The sequence below is a fragment of the Numenius arquata genome, chromosome 4 (assembly GCF_964106895.1).
Source record: "Numenius arquata chromosome 4, bNumArq3.hap1.1, whole genome shotgun sequence".
NCBI classification, from domain to species: domain Eukaryota; kingdom Metazoa; phylum Chordata; class Aves; order Charadriiformes; family Scolopacidae; genus Numenius; species Numenius arquata.
In genome coordinates this window covers 72363774-72380931 of record NC_133579.1, presented here as the reverse complement: position 1 = coordinate 72380931, position 17158 = coordinate 72363774, and the positions used below count along the sequence as shown (strand labels likewise).

The window sequence follows — 17158 nt, the reverse complement described above, 5'->3', positions numbered from 1 at the left end:
TACATTCTATCCTCCCTCCCTCCTTCCTTCTGGCTCACAGCAACCTAAAATGCTACTTTTCTGGGAAAGACTGATATTCTGACTTCAGTTTTGTAATTTAATGATGGAGAGTTTCCTTAGTAAACCAAATTTAGAGTACTAGAATGCTTATCTTATATCCAGACCTTGAACATAAAAGGCATTTTATACCAGCAATTGTTCATTTAATGAGCAATTGCAGAGTGCAGGACGGTTAAGGGATTGAGCTATATGCACCATTATTGCAAGAAGTATTCCGAAATACCAGAAATAGGACGTAAGCTCTGATCAGGGGGACTGTGAGCACAATTACCTTCTTTTCAAATCCTTCTGTGACACTGCGGGAGGAAAAAGGACTTTGAAACTTGAAAGGAAAGAGCTTGCTTTCAACCTCAAAAGCTAGGAGGAAAGGGCTCTGAAATTTGCTCAGTATTCCCAATTCACCATTAGCCTGTTTCTTCCTTTAGCCTCAAGGCATTCTCCGCTTTTTGAAAAGATGTTAAGAAATTCAGTCACAATAGAGAGCCTAGTTTTGAACATGTTTCACTCGGTCCATTGAGGTCTGGTCTTCAGCCTTTGTGTGGGGTGAATTGAGCTGAGCAGCAAGCTGGTTGGGGAGAGGTGAATGAGCAGTCTCTGTGCAGTCACAAATTCTGGCAAAGAAAAGATTACCCTTTCCTTTATTTTACAATATGCATTCCTGTACAATCCTGCTAGTGGCAATATGCGGAGCCGAGCTTGTGCTTAGGTCAATATGGAGCCACTTGGTTTATAGCGACTCTTGTTAAGTTTGTCTTGTAATTGAAGCTGCTGTTGACCTTGCTTGGAGACCATTTGTAAAACCGTTTATTTAGCATAAACTGAAATAATAAACCCTCCTTCTCTTAGGCCGATTGTGATAGGGTGACATTAGTTTGATTTAATGATTAGCCGCCTGACCCCTCAGCTAGAGAGAGCTGCTTGAATAGGGAGAGTTCACTAGGAAGCACACAGGAAGAATACTAATGAGCTTGTTAAATTTAGCATGGCACCAACCACTTTTAATTCCTCTAATGGGAGAAGCACTGCCTCTGAGAGAGAGGGAGGGAGACGGGAAGGGGGGCAGGGGGGGAGAGGAATGGGAGAGAGAGGAAAAGAGAGGGAGGAATGCCCATGTCCCGGTAGCCACAGAATTTTGGTCAAGAGAAGAGCTTGGAGGGAGCGTCAGCCAGGGGCTCTTGGACTGAGTTGTAAGTACCTTCTCTCTTCTCTTACTCAGCCCAAGCGCGTCGGCGGATGGCTCGTGAGACACTAACACACACACACACATCCCCCCTGCAAGTTGCCTGCCGAAATGCGGCAATGGAACTTCATACAGAAAGAGCTTGCACTGGGCTGGGGGTGATCTTGTGTAAGCAGGGTCTCTGCAACGCCTTGAGACTGATTTTTTTTTTTTAATTTTTTTTTTTTTAGCGCAGCGTACCGATAGACTTCAACTTTCTTTTAGTTGCTGACTTTTAAGAGGTTTAAAATAAAAAAAAAGCTTCTATTTTGTCTTGGTCTACAATAAAAAAAGGCAAAAAAAGTTCAACAGGGAAAGAAAGTTTAATGGATTTTTGTATTAGGTTTTGGTTTGTCCTGGTTCTTAATTTTCTGGGTAAATTAGCCAAGCAATTAAAAGTGTGTTTATTCAGGCATGCTGTCCAGTGTGAGTTTGTTGTGTTTCTTTTTTTGAAAAAACTTGTTGATTAAATGAGGTGCTGCTTGGTGCTCAGCACTGCTGATATCAAGTAATTCTGATCAGAATAGCAGGAGTAAATCGGGTATTTCTCAGTGGATGGGAGAATCTTGGATTAATGTGATCGTTCCGGGCTGGGCACTCGTAACACGTGTCTCTGGCTACTGGCTTGTTAAGGCAGAGCAGGGTACACATGAAGAAAGAGAAGCTTATGCAGATGCCTCTTGGGGCCTGATTACTTTTTTTTTTTTTTTCTTTCTTATTTAATCCCTCTCTTACACCCGGAAAAGGTGGGATGAGCTATGCTGGAGTCAGTGGGATTCCACCAGTGGGGAAACAGGTGGAGAAGGAGGGAGGATCAGTCCCTTTTAACTTCGGCATTCATCTCTCGGCAAGACTTTTTAGTAAATTGGATGTTTCTTTTGACCCTAGAGCTGGCCACTTGTAAAACGTGAGCAGAGCAGTGACAATTGTGTATTTGGCTGTAAAACCCCTTTGGCAGGTGCTGCCAGAGAAGTGGGCTGTTTGCTTACATTTTTGCTATAGAGTCCCACTTGTTGCCATGGTGGACAGCACGTTTCTGTCAATAATTTGGCCTGGCCTGGCTTGCCCGCACTTGGTCTTAAAACTTTATTGAAAGATTCAGCTCCACCAGAATGAGATTAGACAGGTTTGGGGTGGTTTTTTTTTTTTTTTTTGCCTTTTTGGTGCCCTGGAGTGGCTCGCCTGCCGTCGGGAGCATTGCTGCAAGAGGAGTCTCCCCGCTCGGTGCCCAGGATGCTCCTGCAATCTGGGTTCTCCTCTTCGTGTCCTGGAGCGCGGATGCTGTCAAGTTTCTCATCCGCTCTCCTATCGAAAGCAGCTCGGTGGTGCCGGGCGTGAAGGAAACGCTCGGCGAGATGCTCGGCTGTTGAATGCGCCTTATTGCAAACATGCCATCATGTTTACTTAAAATAAAAAAATAATAAATATTCTTCTGGGGGAGTTTTCACGTGGCAGGCGATGTACAGAAACGTTTGACTTCTAACAACACGCGGCAATAATTTCATGATGGGGAAAGAAATGGTTGATGTGGAAGACAAAATACTGTTTTTTTTTTTCTGATTTTTTTTTTTTTAAGGAACCAAAGAAAAGAAAAGCTTATTAAAACAAAACACATTTTTCCTTTGGTTTCAAAGTTACTGAAAGTAGGTTTTGAATTTCATTCAGCAATTTGGAAAATCAGCTTGTTCCATAGAAGTCACTTTTACCTTGATTCATGACACATGCGTGTTTTGAGAAGGGAAGAATAAAAGCGGAGCCTGCAGACAGACGTCAGCTTCTTGTTGTATCCCAGGATGGCAGTTTTAACAAATATTATCTTTATATGGAAGAGTAAAAGAACTGAAATCCTATCTGATCCTCGGATTGATTATACAACCCCACAAATCACTGCAGCTTGCTTCTTTCTGTGCTGTGGGTAGCACAGGTTAGCTTGCTCCGCTTAAGGGTCTGTCAGGATTTCAAATGGGGTGTAATCTCCTATTTTTACAAGAGTTTACATCTCATCAGTGAAAGTTCACTCTAGGTTGAAATCTAACATAAAAGGCTCTGGCTAGAGAGAAATGTGATGGAAAATATGACTTTGAGGTGATTTTATTTTATTTTTTTTTTTCTAGTTATACAAGCAGCTTTTTAAAAACCTCATATAAGTTTTAAAGTTTTAGGCTGCCTTTTGCAGTGTTCTAACTAAAACCAGCTTCGGTGTAAAAAGTTGAAACCTTAAACCCTGCTAATTCAGAGCAGCGACCGGTGCCTGTGCATATTAATAAAAAGTAGAAAAGGGCAAAGGGTTTCAACTCTGCAGTGGTGTTGTCCCTTTCCATTAACTCTTTCTCCTCGGACCCAACCCTGGAAATGCTCTGTATAGAGAAATTACTGCTGGCTGTAAAACGAATCCAGTCCCTGGAAGATGCTGATAAGTCAGCAGACCCCAGTTGCTGTAAGACTTGGAGATAGAAAAATAATTAAGTGCTCAAAAGGCTACGCTGCTGGGTTTTCCTGTTGTTGCTCCTTGGGAAGAGAGGGGGCAGGGAGAAGCCCAGCCAGCACCAGGTTCCAAGCGATGGTGTAGGTAGCTTATGCATATAATGGCCAAAATTCAGCTGGGGGTATCTATACGGACTGAGCCTGTTTCTAATCTAACTCATATGAAGGTAAATAGGTGGAGTTACGCTGGTGTCAGGCTCGGTGAGCGTAGTCTCCCGGCGCTTTTGCTGTGTGAATGGGTACACCAGGGCAAAACACAAGCGGAAAAAAATGTCAGAGATTTGAGGTCAGGTCTACAACTGAAGTGCAGCCTTGGCACTGTGGTCAATGATCCTTCCTTGCACGTAGGCTGTAGGCTAAGTGTATCTTAGTTTTATTTCCTAGGGGGATTTTAATTTCCTTTCTAGTTACCTTTTTTTTTTTTTGGTGTGTGTGTGTGCCCGGTGTTTAATAATCTGGAGTTCCTCACGTACTTCTAGAACTGCTGAGCGACTTCGGAAGTTCAGCGTATTTATCGGTATTCCTTCAAGACGTATGGGTGTACGCCCACGTGTGCAGCACGGTTGATTTTAACAAGGCTGTACCTGGAGCACGGGCATCAGCCAAGGATTCCAACCAGCAATTGCACTTGTTCAGAGAAACATCTCTGTATTTTAAAGCAATAACGCAACTTAAGGAGGGCAATTTACGGTAGAGACTTGTGTAGCTTAACAAAACCCTTCCGCCACATGGCACGTGTGAAATGTACCCAGGGACGTGCATCTAGCTGTTGAGGAACAGAACCATTTGGTCTGGCTTTTGAAGGGTGCACGTGGGTCCCTGGGGGTTAAAACTCAGGTGGGAGGAGGGGGCTTGGTTCAGCACCCGGTCCTGGGGCTGCCTGCTAAGAGAGACTGGTGGTGGAAGCATCGTCAGGAGGCCCTTTTCTCCACACAGGTGGTACCACAAGCCTGGAGGCTTACTCCAGACTAGGGCTTGGGTTTAACTTCCCTGATTATTATTTTTTCCTCCCCTCCCTTTTTCCAGCCCCACCCTCCCTTGCTCATTAAGAATTTGTGGGGATATGGGGGGGGGGGGGGGGAAAGAGAGGGAGGGGGAGCATGCTCCACCACCCTGCACACGCGTCCATGCGGTGACACTCTTTGAGCGGGTGGCCTCGCTTGTGCCTGCCTGATGCCGCTGGTGCTGCATCTTGGGCCATTTTACCCGTTTTATCGCTGCCCACCTTCCTTCCGATGGCTAACCGCCTTCCTGCAAGGCTCCAGCCTCTCCCACAAGCAAACCTCCGGGGACCGGAGCTGGGCTGTGGAGCAGCGGTGGGTGGCTGGGTTTGATTTAGGTCCAGCCAGCAAGGTTCATCTTCTCCTCTCGGTGACAAATTGGGTTTTTTTGGGGGTGTTTTTTTTTTTTTTTTTTTTTTTAGTCTCCCTGTCAGGGCAGCCCGAACTCCCAGTCTCCTTGTCCCGGAGGCAAGAAAACAGCAAGCCCTGTGTCTCCTCTGGCAGGATTGATAGCCCCGACGGTAGGAGCATCGGCGCAGGGGTGACGATGATCTACCGCTCGGCAGCCGCCCGCTCTCGTAGCCACAGAGCATCTCTCATAGCCACACGTGCACCCACTGTCACAAACTTACACCGTGAGGAGGGGTTAGCGAGGAGGAGGAGGAAGGCGAGGGTAGGGGGAGAACTTTTCTTTATTGCGTTTGCTATAAATGGGCTAAAAGTGTGTGTGTGTCTCTTTTTCTCCTTCCCTTCTCTCTCTTTCTTCTCCCTCGTTGTTTTTTTTTTTGCAGAGGATGAAAGTCCTGGGCAGACCTATCACAGAGAGAGAAGGAACGCCATCACAATGCAGCCGCAGGGTGGGCAAGGCCTCGGCAAGATCAGTGAAGAGCCTTCCACGTCGAGCGAGGAAAGGGCCTCATTAATCAAGAAGGAGATCCATGGATCTATATCGCACCTTCCCGAACCTTCTGTACCTTACCGCGGGACGCTCTTTACCATGGACCCCCGAAACGGTTACATGGACCCCCATTACCGTGAGTACCTATTGCCGGTTCCTTGGAAGGCTGTCAAGATTTAACCTGATTTTATTTGTCGCCTTGCATCGTCCCCAGGGAGAAGCGCTTTGTCTTGGGGGGGGTGGTGGTGGGTGTTTGAGGTAAATACAATCTCGTTTTGAAGTTTAAAAACCAGGGCGCAGTTCCATTGCGCCTCGAAATTATCACAGGCCTCCGCAAAGCAACTTCCACAGGACATCTCATGTGTTGCTAATCCTCCTGAGCCATCCAGGGTTGTGCTTTTGCTCCACCTCCTTAATGCATGAAAAAAAAAAAAAAAAAAAAGAAAAGCCTCATTAAAGAAAGCACAGAAGGCAAATGAAACAGGCCTTAAAAAAACCCCTCTTTTAAAACAATGTTAAAGTAAGGTATTAAGAGGAGGAAGGACCGTGTCTTGTACAACGAGAATTTGGAGAAGGGGGGATTGAAAGGTTTAATGATGTGGTTTCGGGGGGGGGGTGTTTTGGAGATTTTTTTTTTTTTTTAGGGATTCACGCGTGTGTGTGTGAGTATGGAGTGGTTTTGCAATTTTCTTCCCCAGCTACAGTTCCCTGAAGTTGGGATGGGGGGTGCGGGGAGGGAAGGCAAATGGTTTCAACTTCTGAATTCCTGCTCAGGCATTAATAAAAAAAGTAAGAAATTAACTGACACTTGAACACAGATGTGGAATGGATTTCTCCACAGGCAAAATATGAGGGAGTTAAGCAATTTTTTTTTTTCATCTGCTTCTAGTTTACAAAAAAAAGAGGGGGGGGGGGAATAATTTAGTTGTGTAGTAATGAAGTACATCTTGAGGTGTCAAGGCTTGTGCCTTTTGATTATAGATTTATCACCCAGTCAGGATACAGATTTGCCATTTAACCTTCCAGTCTCCGCTTCCAGATGATAGGCTTAAGACCCACAAAGAGGGGCCAGTCTGCATTGGGGTTAGTTTTTTGTTTTTTTTTTTTTCTTCCACATCATTCAGAAATTTTAGTGTTTTAAGGCAAAAGGTCATTAGCCAGACGACTGATTAGTGAGGACAGCTGATTAGTGCATGTTTTTTTGCTAAAGAAAGTGCCAGGGATAAAAGCTAATTTTATCCCTTCATTAGTTGGGCTAGCAGCAAAGGGGAATGTTCACTCATCAGGGTGCAGATCAAAGTATGTCTCGCACAACCTTAAGTCTCACCAACCTCCTTTTTTTTTAAAAAAAAAAAAAAAAAAAAAAGAGCCTGATTGTTAATAAGGATGGAGGTATTATCAGAAAACGAACACTTGTTGTCCTTGTAGTTTAGATCACTATTTAGGGGAAAAGTTTGCAGCTAAGCTTTTGAGCTCTTTTCCAGTGGAGGCAGTTGGTTTCTGTACACCCTCCTCTTCCTCCTCCTCTCTCGCACGGCTCCGCTCCAACCCTCTGGGGGAGTTACTCATCTTTCTGCTGAGGAGGATGTGCCGCAGCACACCAGCTCTGCCAGAGAGACGGGAACGTGCAGAGCAAACTACCGCTCGCGAGCAGCAGCGCGGAGAAATACTGGCTGGCGGGTTGGAGGCACCATTTGTAGCTTACGGTTCGTTAATGCAACCCCCAAATCTCACTTAAAAAATAAAATAAAAAAAAAATCTTTTACTGGGGAAGCAAAATAGCTTCTCTGTTTGTAGGCAGTACAGCTGGGGAGAGATGAAATGTGTGACAAAAACAAACCCCCCAAACAAGCACCAAAGCTTGCGCTGAATTTAATGGTGGTGATTGCCGCTTCGACCATCTGACCAGCTGCCAGCTCACCCCTTAAATCTAGTTCAAAGTGTTACTGATACTACCGAAGATTCAGACTGAAGAAAAAGGGCCGGCTGGTTGGAATGAGTCTGAGTGGCTTGCCTTTAGTTTATTTAGTTTTATTGTATTGAATTTGCCTTTGGACAAGAGTTCTCAAGATTTAACGAAGTTACTGTGTCTGAATTGCGACCAGTAACACTAGCTAGTTAGGATGTTTGGGCTGCTAGAAAAACATTGATGTCAGAAGTTGAGGGAACAGCAGAAAGTTATCCAGCTGCTAACAGCAGAGAAACAGGAGATGAGTTAATTTTAAATGAGCAACACGATCGTAAAGCAGAAGACGAAGTCAGGAAACATCAGACGGGCAGACCTGCTTCACCGCTGCTGTAGTGAGTTGTACATTTGTACTCCACTGATTTATAAAATCCCTCAAGCTATTAATGTCATATAAAGAGCCATCATGCTTTTATTTACCTTTAATAGATGTCATAGAGAAGGACAACTAAAGAGACAAATGTCTAGTTAGATTTATAGGGAAGCAGACAGGCTTACTGAAATTTTCATAGTAGTTGTATCATTTATATATGTAAGACATGCTTTCATCACAGTGGTGACTGTATTCAGGCTGACACTTATAGTGGTCCATATGAAGAAGGCTGAATAATGTAAACATACCCCAGTCCCACTGTAGCAACAGGTGAAGAACCAGCAAGGCTTCCGTTCCCTTCCTTAGTTTCTTGCCAGTTTTGCTGGGCATACGGATGGAAAATACTGTTTTAATTCAAGAGTCGGGTATGTAAACACTCACAGTAATTCCTTAGTTTCCCTGTGGTTGGAAAATACAGACTTTTCAAGATGCCTAATTTGTGCTTCTATTTATACCCACTTTGTATTTAAAAGTGTGGGCAGGCTTCCTGTAACACAGGAAAAGGGAAAATAATTTTTTTGAAGGAGGACATCTGTGTATCCTTATGGCAAGAAAAGCAAAAGAGCATTTAAGTCAATTGTGTGTGGAACTCATGTCCCCTCCAGGAGCTGCAGTTACGAGAAACAACTCAAATGCTTTGCATTTCAGCATGTAAATCTGCGTGTCTCTGTGTATGTGCATTGCAGGATTTTTGTTGTTATAATTTTTTTTTTTTCCCTAATTAAAATGACTGGTGTCGTAAACGTTGAGAATAATAGTTAACGTATATGTGGAATAAATACCTCATTGAGGGGAAGTTTGCTCTCCTGCAGAGTGTGGGTGGGGATAATGGTTGTGTTTCAAGTGGACCAGCTTTTCAAACAGCTGGGACGAAACGTGCTATGGAGCTAGTGGCCCTTCTGCGCTGCCAGAGAGCCCCTCAACCATTTAGCATCTGAGAGCGTGGCCTCGCGCTCAGCCCACAGCCCTCTGTCCTCCAAGAGATAAAAGGGAAAACATACAGGCTTTTTTTCTTTTTTTTTTTGTTATGGATTTCTTAAGCACTATTTAAACAATGGTCACAAAGTCTGGGGGTTTTGCTTTTGTGGTTTTTTTGTTGTTTGGTTTTTTTTTTTTAAACTTTTAAAAAACTTTTTTTCTTTTTTTAAAAGCTTTAGGGCAGATGGCAGATGACAAAAAATGCTGGAACTTCCTATCATGTGTTGCACCTTTTCTTTATTGAGGAGAGGAGGGTTACCGAGCTTAATTGCAGTGTTTCTTAAATGGATTTCGTGTGTTTCTCAAACACTGATTGCGGTTGTACTTGGAGCCCCCTGTTAATGTAAATTCTGTCTCAAGAGGTGGGGCTGAGGCAGGGGAGGTGGGGATAGCAACTTCCCTTTGTTATTCTCTTCCCCAATTTTAATTCCCACGCAGATTTATGGCAGTGCTAAGACTGCCTGTCTCACAAGTCATTCCTCATGGAAAAAATGAATCATTCCTGATGTAAACACTTTGATTTAAAACATACTGCTGGTATTCTTCCCTGGGTTTCACAGCTCATCTGAAAGAATTGTTAGTTCCTAATTAGTAGCGCCTGAAGAATTATCTTAAGTAAAAAACTGTGACAGTTCAGTTGGTTGGCTCTGATCTAAAAATTTGTATATAGAGGAATGGCCCTGGCAGGGTTCTTTCTGGTACATCCCTTCATCTCAAAGAGGGTGCCCTGAATGTAGCTGAAAGCAGAAACTCACTTTTTTTTTTTTCTTAGCTGGGATTTATTCTGCTGGTTTTGAAGCTTCTGTATCAGGGGAAGTGGGAACTGCTTATTGCACATTTCATAGGATTAACCCTCCAAAGGTATCGATTGCCCTCCGTTCCCACTGACTGTGCCTGGACTTGTGGTTTGTAAGGATCGGAGCCCTCCTAACTGTCCAGGTTAGATTACCCCGTGTTAGTGTCATCTCAAAATCAATTTGCGATGTGAACAAAAGACCACAGCAAAGGAAAATACGGCGCTGGTTTGCTGGGTGCACTTGTTCATTTACTGCGTTTTAATTTCTATTGACAAGAATTCCCCTTCCTTCATCTCCCCATAGAAAAGGAAAAAGGAGGAGAGAGGAAAAAAAAAAAGGGGGGGGGGGGGGAATTAGATTCTGTTTCTACAAATGCAAACCGGTAACTGGAAACACTGCCTTAAAATGCAAATAATTAGAAAACAATGACTTTCATGGCAATGTGGCTTAAACCACAGTGGCCAACTATTGGACAGTGTGAGCAGTCCAGGTCACCACTAGTAGATGAGCGTGTGGAAGGGGGTCTTCATCTGCTTTGTAGAGGGGGGAGCTGGTGGCCTCTCTTGTCCTTTCCGTGGCACATTTTGGGACTCCGGAGGGACAACCAAGATGCTTTTGGGTAGTCTCCAAGCAGGCATTTTGAGCTCACCTCTAGCCTTCCCAGTGTGGCGGGGTGGCAGGAGCCCAGACAGCTTTTCATAGAGTTTCTCACAGCCTTGTTGGAGAGCAGTAGGAGACTGTCAGTGAGGAATCCTTGTAGAGATTTAGGGCTGGGGTCTTTAAAGACATTTAGGGGCTTTTCAATTTCAAAGTGAATTTAGCCTCTTAAATACCTCTGAAAATCTGGGTCCTACTTCCTCAGCTCTTGCTGCCGCTTTTTGCAGGGGAGGGGCTTAAGTGCTCTAGTAACAAAACTCTCCACTGACAGTGATTTATGGGGTGGTTTCCAAATGTTGTCAAGGAGGGGTATTTGAAAAAAGTAAATTCTAAAGCTTTTTGTAAAACTCACAGGAGAAAAAGCCTGTAGTATAACAGTGAATACCAGATTACTGGTGTTAGCTGAGCAACTGAAATGTTGGTCTTCAAGAAAATTAGCATGTTTGGAAAAATGTTTTTTTGGGATGAAAATCCACAATGTAATACTATCTTTTAATAGGCTCCAATAAAAATGTTACTGCTCTCAAAATCAAACTTGGGGTCAGAGGCAACTTCAGTTTGAAATTTTGGAAGGTGCTGCAGACCTTGTAAGCTTAACAGCAGCTTATAAATGGAAATACCTTCTCCAGGATGCCTCCCAAACCTCCCTGGTCGTGTTCGGGAAGTTCTGCTAACCACAAATACTCCTGTCCGTTTCTCTGGAGTCCTTCTGTGGAGTAAGTGGAGTCTCTTGAGAGCCCTGGAGTTGCTGCCCCTATGTGGTCCACTCATTTGGACGTAACATAGATTTTACAGCTAGAAGTAGCACCTAGGGATGTCCTTTCTTATACCAGATTTTCTCTCTCCTCAGCATGAGACAGACCGCAGAACTGCCAGTACCTGAAAGGCCTTGAAATGTAATGTGATTGAGAATCTGAAAGGTCTTCTAGGTTTTGGGGTTTTTTTTTTTGTTTTGTTTTGAAGTCTTCAAATGCTGACTTTTTTTCCTGTCATTATCAGTAGTATTCATTTCAGCTGGAAACTATAGGCAATCGTATAGAAAGAAGTGAAGCTGTTTGGATGGACGGTAGAATAGGATATTTGTGAGATCTTTTATGGCTCTATAATTCTGTTGGACTTCAAAATTTTGAAAATGTCCCAAGGATCACATTTTAAAAAAATAAAATATCCCTCTGGCACCTAAGAGAATTTACCTGACAGGCACTACCGGGTACGGAGCCTTCTGAGGAGCACATAAGTTCTGTTAATCTCTCCTTTTATTGGTTGTTGAAGTGTATGTAAGATGTGGGGTGAAGTTTTTTGTTTTGTTGTTTTTTAAGGAATAGGGAAGATAAAGGTAGAGGAAAAATGCAAAACCACTTGCCTCTTTCACAGATTTGATTTGGTTTGTCAGCTAAAGGTTTTTTAGATGCTTTACAGTACGTATTTGTTATATACTGCCTTCATGGAAGGAGACAGAATACATTGCTAAGAGCCATAGAATCACAGTTAAGAACTCTAGGAAAAAAAAAAAGCCAAGAAATAATGTAATCCATCTCTTTAGCCTCCAGGCAGATCAGCTGTCTCTAAATCAGGAGAGAATAAAAAGCTTCTTCAAAGTTGCTGTGTCCCTTGATACATGGGCATTTCTGTCTTTAAGAGCCTTGTGACAAGATCTGTAGTGGGTTTGGACTGAGCTTGTTGTCCCCATGTGGTGACTTCTATAGCATCAGCAGCTGGAAGGTGGGGGGAAAAAAGATTTAGAAGCCATAAAAAGTCTGAGTTGAAAAGTTTTGAGAAAGTTTCCTCTTCCTTCCTAGAGGTCTGCTAGCATGCAGGAGATACAGTACTTCCCATTGCTGTGCTCTGAAAACAACCAACCACCAAAACCCCCCCAAAAAACCCCACAGCCTGACGCATGGGTGTTGTGCTCATTACTGCCTTTTCAACAGGCAAGATGGTTAGTTTTCTCTTTGTATTAGTTATCAGAGTGATCTCTGTGCTCTTCCTGAGGTTGTATAGTGCAAGAGGTTAGCCAAGTATGACAGGTATGTACAGAACTAGTGGCTGAAGAAAGATAAGCATCGTTTGGTGCAAGTTTTGAAGCATCCCATAATGCCTGAGGTTGCTCTCTGTCAGTCAGCTTTTTATGAGTGTTTTGCCCTGCGAGCGTTTCTTGGCCAAGGGGACGCAGTTTGCAAAGCAACTTCTTTGACTTGGCTTTTTGGAGCTTTAAAAAAAGTTAGCCAGAACTCAACCTCATGTAGCTTTTGGTCTCAGATGTGTTACCCCTTAAGGAACTTGGTGGCTGCAACAACTTGAGTCTTTGTGGCAAAGCACGAGGAACTTGTGAACCAGGAGCTGGTTTAGTGATCATGATTGTCCTCAAGAACTGAAGCAGATTCTCCTGATGTGGTGAGTACGAGCCATGTACTTAACCACTGTGCAGTGCTTCACACTGCTAAGGAGATGGTTGTCTTGCGTCGGTGGTCTTCTGTCTTGTCGGTGCAATAGAGGGAATTCAGTTGCCTGAGGAGAGGTTTCAAGTGCCATTTTCATGCCTGAGAGGATCCTAGTTGGGTCTGCATCTGCCACCCTGGAAAGACTGGTCTTCAGTACATCCTGTGTCATACGTGGTGACTCTGTAGGAATGTCTCAGATGCCTCAGGGGTCTAAGATGGCACGATGTATCTGTGTTTAGGCACCTGAATGCTTGCCAGTGTTGTAAGAGGGCATTTAAATCGGTGTGTCCAAATGTTGAAAGTAAACATTTAAGTTCAGTTCTTTTTTATCCCCTTGCCCACTCCCATTGTCCAGCTCTTGTGAAGAGATCTGTGGCAATAATGGATTGCAGACTAGCTAATGTCTACAGGGTGCTTCTCTTTCATGGTTTCCGTGTGTTAATTTTGTCGTGTCCTGGCTGCTTGTCACCAAGGTCTGGATGTGCACTATCCTTCCTTCCTTCCTGCTGCCCTTAGGTCTGGGGGGAAGCCCAAACGTGTGGGCACTGAAGGAGGGTGTTGTGTCCCAGAGGATGCTCAGGCTGGGCAGCGGGGGTGAAGGCAGTATGAGGGCACCATGAGCCCGCTCTCCCTGTGGCACGGACTCATCCGGGGAGGTTTTGAAAGGCAGCGTGGTTCCTGTGGACAAGGTGCAATTTCATTATAGTCCCATGGAAGTGTCTCAGCACCAGCTTTGGCCTCCTGTTGGAGTCCCGGGTTGAGCAGGCCTTTACTTTTAAGACAGTTTAAACGCTTTGGTTGCTGAACCATTTTCAGGATCACTAGTGGATACAGCTTTATTCCTATTGATTGAGCTCAGTACTCGGGAGGAGAGCCTCTTAGCCATAGCCTCCACTGCCTTTTATTCCCACCTAGCAACCCAATTAGCTTCCTCTTAGCCTGGCTCTTGGGTAGTTCAGGCAGTACTCTCTAACCTCTTATTAAAACACTGCTCCAATTACTTACAACTGGGGCTCTTGAGCCTGTTCGGTGGGTCACATCTGAGTTTGGAGATCATTTCAGAAATGCTTCCCCTTTCAGTCAGAGTTACACTGGCTATCTTTTTTTTAATTTGTGAGCATATAACCGACAGCTGAGGCAGCAACCGCAAGCGTGAGGAACCTGTACTGTACTAAGTATCGATAGTTGTGTTTTTATTAAAGAGTACAAGTGCTGTATTGCCATGTGCTCGCTGGGATGTATGATGCTGTCGTGTGCACAGCAGCAGAAATGGCAATACGTGCATGGCAGTGTTTGTATGTGAAGGTCTATACACCATCTTCCTACTTCTCTTTAAAAGTTAAGAGCAATCAATTCAAAAAAAAGAGCAAAAGAACGATTTGTATCGCCTTTCAGGATTTGTCTTGCTGAGTTTTTGGAGTTCAGCACAGGTAGCTCCCCAGATAACGGAATCTAATCTAAATTACGCTTGTTTCCTGCTTCACACTGAATAAGGTAGCAGAGAGGGTCCCCCATTGTTCATTCTGGTTTCCCTTTCACATTTGAGTGCTGCCCCAAGCCATCGTTTTTCCCAAACAGCCAAGCGGCGCTGATCCAGAACCCAATGAATTCAATGAATCAACAGCTGCTGGCTTCAATGAACTTTGTAATAATCCCCAGTTGCCTGATACTCTACCCTTTCATCTTACCTGCTCCTTGTGCTAGTTGTAATTCAAAATCATAATTCCCAAGGATCTATGTTACCATTCTGCAAATGAAGAGCTGAACGTTGTTATTCCTCTATCCATAGTCCCCTGTTGAAGTAGCTTACGGTAACAAGCCAAAAGTAATGGCATATGACATACTTCGAAATAAATGGCTGATTATGGTAACAGCTGAGTGTAACACCATACCAAGTGTTGAAGCAAATAACTAATGAGGTAGAATGTGTTGAAATAAATTTCATTCCAGCGTGTCACACTCCTTAGCGTAAAAAGGTACTGCATTTGATTTGTATGTTTTTTTCACCAACCTGCCTACAGATACAACTGTTGAAAGCCTCCAGCTTTGGCTTTGACTTTTGTTGGATGTTGTTGTTGAAATGAGATTGGGTTACTTGGGTGAATAAGGTTTGTTGGAACAAGGCCTGTGTTATGTATAAACAGTGGTTGCTCACTTTACCGGGATGGACCAGCATGGTACGGTGATAGGAAGTTGTTGGCACCAAAGCCATGTTTCATGCTGGACGATATTTGAGTTGGCATCAACACGAGTGATCTACAGTGCTTTTGACAATAAAATTGGTGCCAGACATTGAAAACATTAGTTGCTGCTATGATAGGAGTGGAATTTTTTTCTTCTTTTAACTAGGGGGGAGAAGAGGAGCACTAGTCATACATCACTGGCTAATCATTGGGCTGCCCAGAACTTGGGATGTTTGATTTGGAAAGTCTGATGTATGGCCCGCTCATATATGCTCCTACTTTGCCCGGCGCTGGCAGTGATCATGGTCTGTGCTTATTTTCACTCTTACAGGTTTTCAGGTTTTCTGGATTTCACAGAATTGTAGGGGTTGGAAGGGACCTCTGGAGATCATCTAGTCCAACCCCCCTGCCAAAGCAGGTCCACCCAGAGCAGGTCCCACAGGAACGTGTCCAGGTGGGGTTTGGAATGTCTCCAGAGAAGGAGACTCCACCACCTCTCTGGGCAGCCTCTTCCAGGGCTCTGCCACCCTCACAGGGAAGAAGTTTTTCCTCATGTTGAGACGGAACTTCCTGTGTTCCAGCTTCTGTCTGTTCCCCTTGTCCTGTCACCAGACACCACTGAGAAGAGCCTGACCCCATCCTCTTGATACCCACCCTTTAGATGTTTTAAGCGTTGATAAGATCCCTTCTCAGTCTTCTCTTTTCCAGGCTAAACAGACCCAGGTCTCTCAGCCTTTCAAGTTGATTTGTCAACTTGAGTACAGAAAACAAGCTTATAGAAACGTAAAGCCAACTGGAAGAAGCCCCTTAATAAAAAAAGACAAAAAGTCCTGATCTGGCTTTATCTGCTCCAGTGGAAAAGTTACAAAACCTGAACGAAACCCAAAATGCTGGCCTGTGAGGTGTTTCTGGGTTCTTGTGGGAAAATGGCACATCTCTTCAAAGATGGTAGCTATTTTCTGTGAATATCACAGACTGAACGCACGTCCTACATCTAGTAATGCCTTCGATCCTCTGTGTTAGGAACCAGAATGGCAGGTTGAGGACGTGGGCTGCTGTAGTGGTTCCTCCCATATGTGTTAGTTTTGCGTGCACATTGCTCTAAAAAGTTGGTATGTACAGGGAGGTTAAAGCATGCTGCGCCTCTGCATCCTGGGCTTGCCTGGACATGCAGGGTCCTGCTGGACCAAAGAGGTGCAGGCCAGTGGCTTCTGAGGCCGTGCTTGAAGCCCGGCAAAGCACAAGGATGACATGCCTTAGCCATTTGAAGAGATGATGTAGACATGGATACTACTTGTTCAGGCTACAAAAGCACTGACGTAGCTCTCCAAGGAAGACAGTCGTCTGAAACGGTGTGCTCTACTAGTTGTTGAGAAGTGACTGTTGTATTTTCGTAGGGGAGGCTGGTTTTAGCCTGGCATTGTTCTGTGGTCCCAAAGTGCGATGCTCTGTTCTGGGAATTGTCATATGGATGGGAAGAAGTCATCTTCAACTTCGCATTCCTTCTGAGCATGCCTCTAGGGCAGGTTAATTTGGCAACACGTGCCAATAGGTCTTGGCTCCAGAAATTGCTGCGGTCTGCTCAGTGTTTTTCATGCAATGCCATTTTTAATTAACATTCGGACCCTAAATATATATATATATATATATATACTCCTTGTTTGCTGCAGCCTTTGCTCATCTGTGTGTAATGATGAGAGACGGAGTGTCCAGCTCAGCTGTTTGATGCAAAATCTCGCTATTTACATGGTTGGTTGAATTCTCCCAGCTGTGATTTCTCAGGAAGCTTCAAAAGCAGAAGGTGCTTTCTCTTTCCTGGTGTATAGTACTTCCATGAGTCCCACCTAACTTCAGCTAATGATGACCTTTTATTTTGTCAGCGCAGGGAACTGAGAGGTGCTGCTGGCAGACGACATCCTATTCAGCCTAGCCATACTATGCTGCTTGTTCTTCTGCCAGTGCCATGCATTTGGAAGAAAAGGACATAAGAACATAAGAAGTTCCATCTAAACATGAGGAGGGACTTCTTCACTTTGAGGGTGGCAGAGCCCTGGAAGAGGCTGCCCAGAGAGGTGGTGGAGTCTCCTTCTCTGGAGACATT

The 17158-nt window shown here is 44.2% G+C and overlaps 1 protein-coding gene across 1 annotated transcript in view; it reads left to right on the top strand.

Moving 5' to 3' along the window:
- The window catches only part of GLI3 (GLI family zinc finger 3), a 218779-nt gene that overhangs the window by 64841 nt on the left and 136780 nt on the right, over positions 1-17158 (top strand). Inside the window, exon 3 of the mRNA XM_074146109.1 lies at positions 5556-5798. Coding sequence (XP_074002210.1) covers positions 5556-5798 — 243 coding nt within the window. The remainder of the gene's footprint in view (positions 1-5555; positions 5799-17158) is intronic.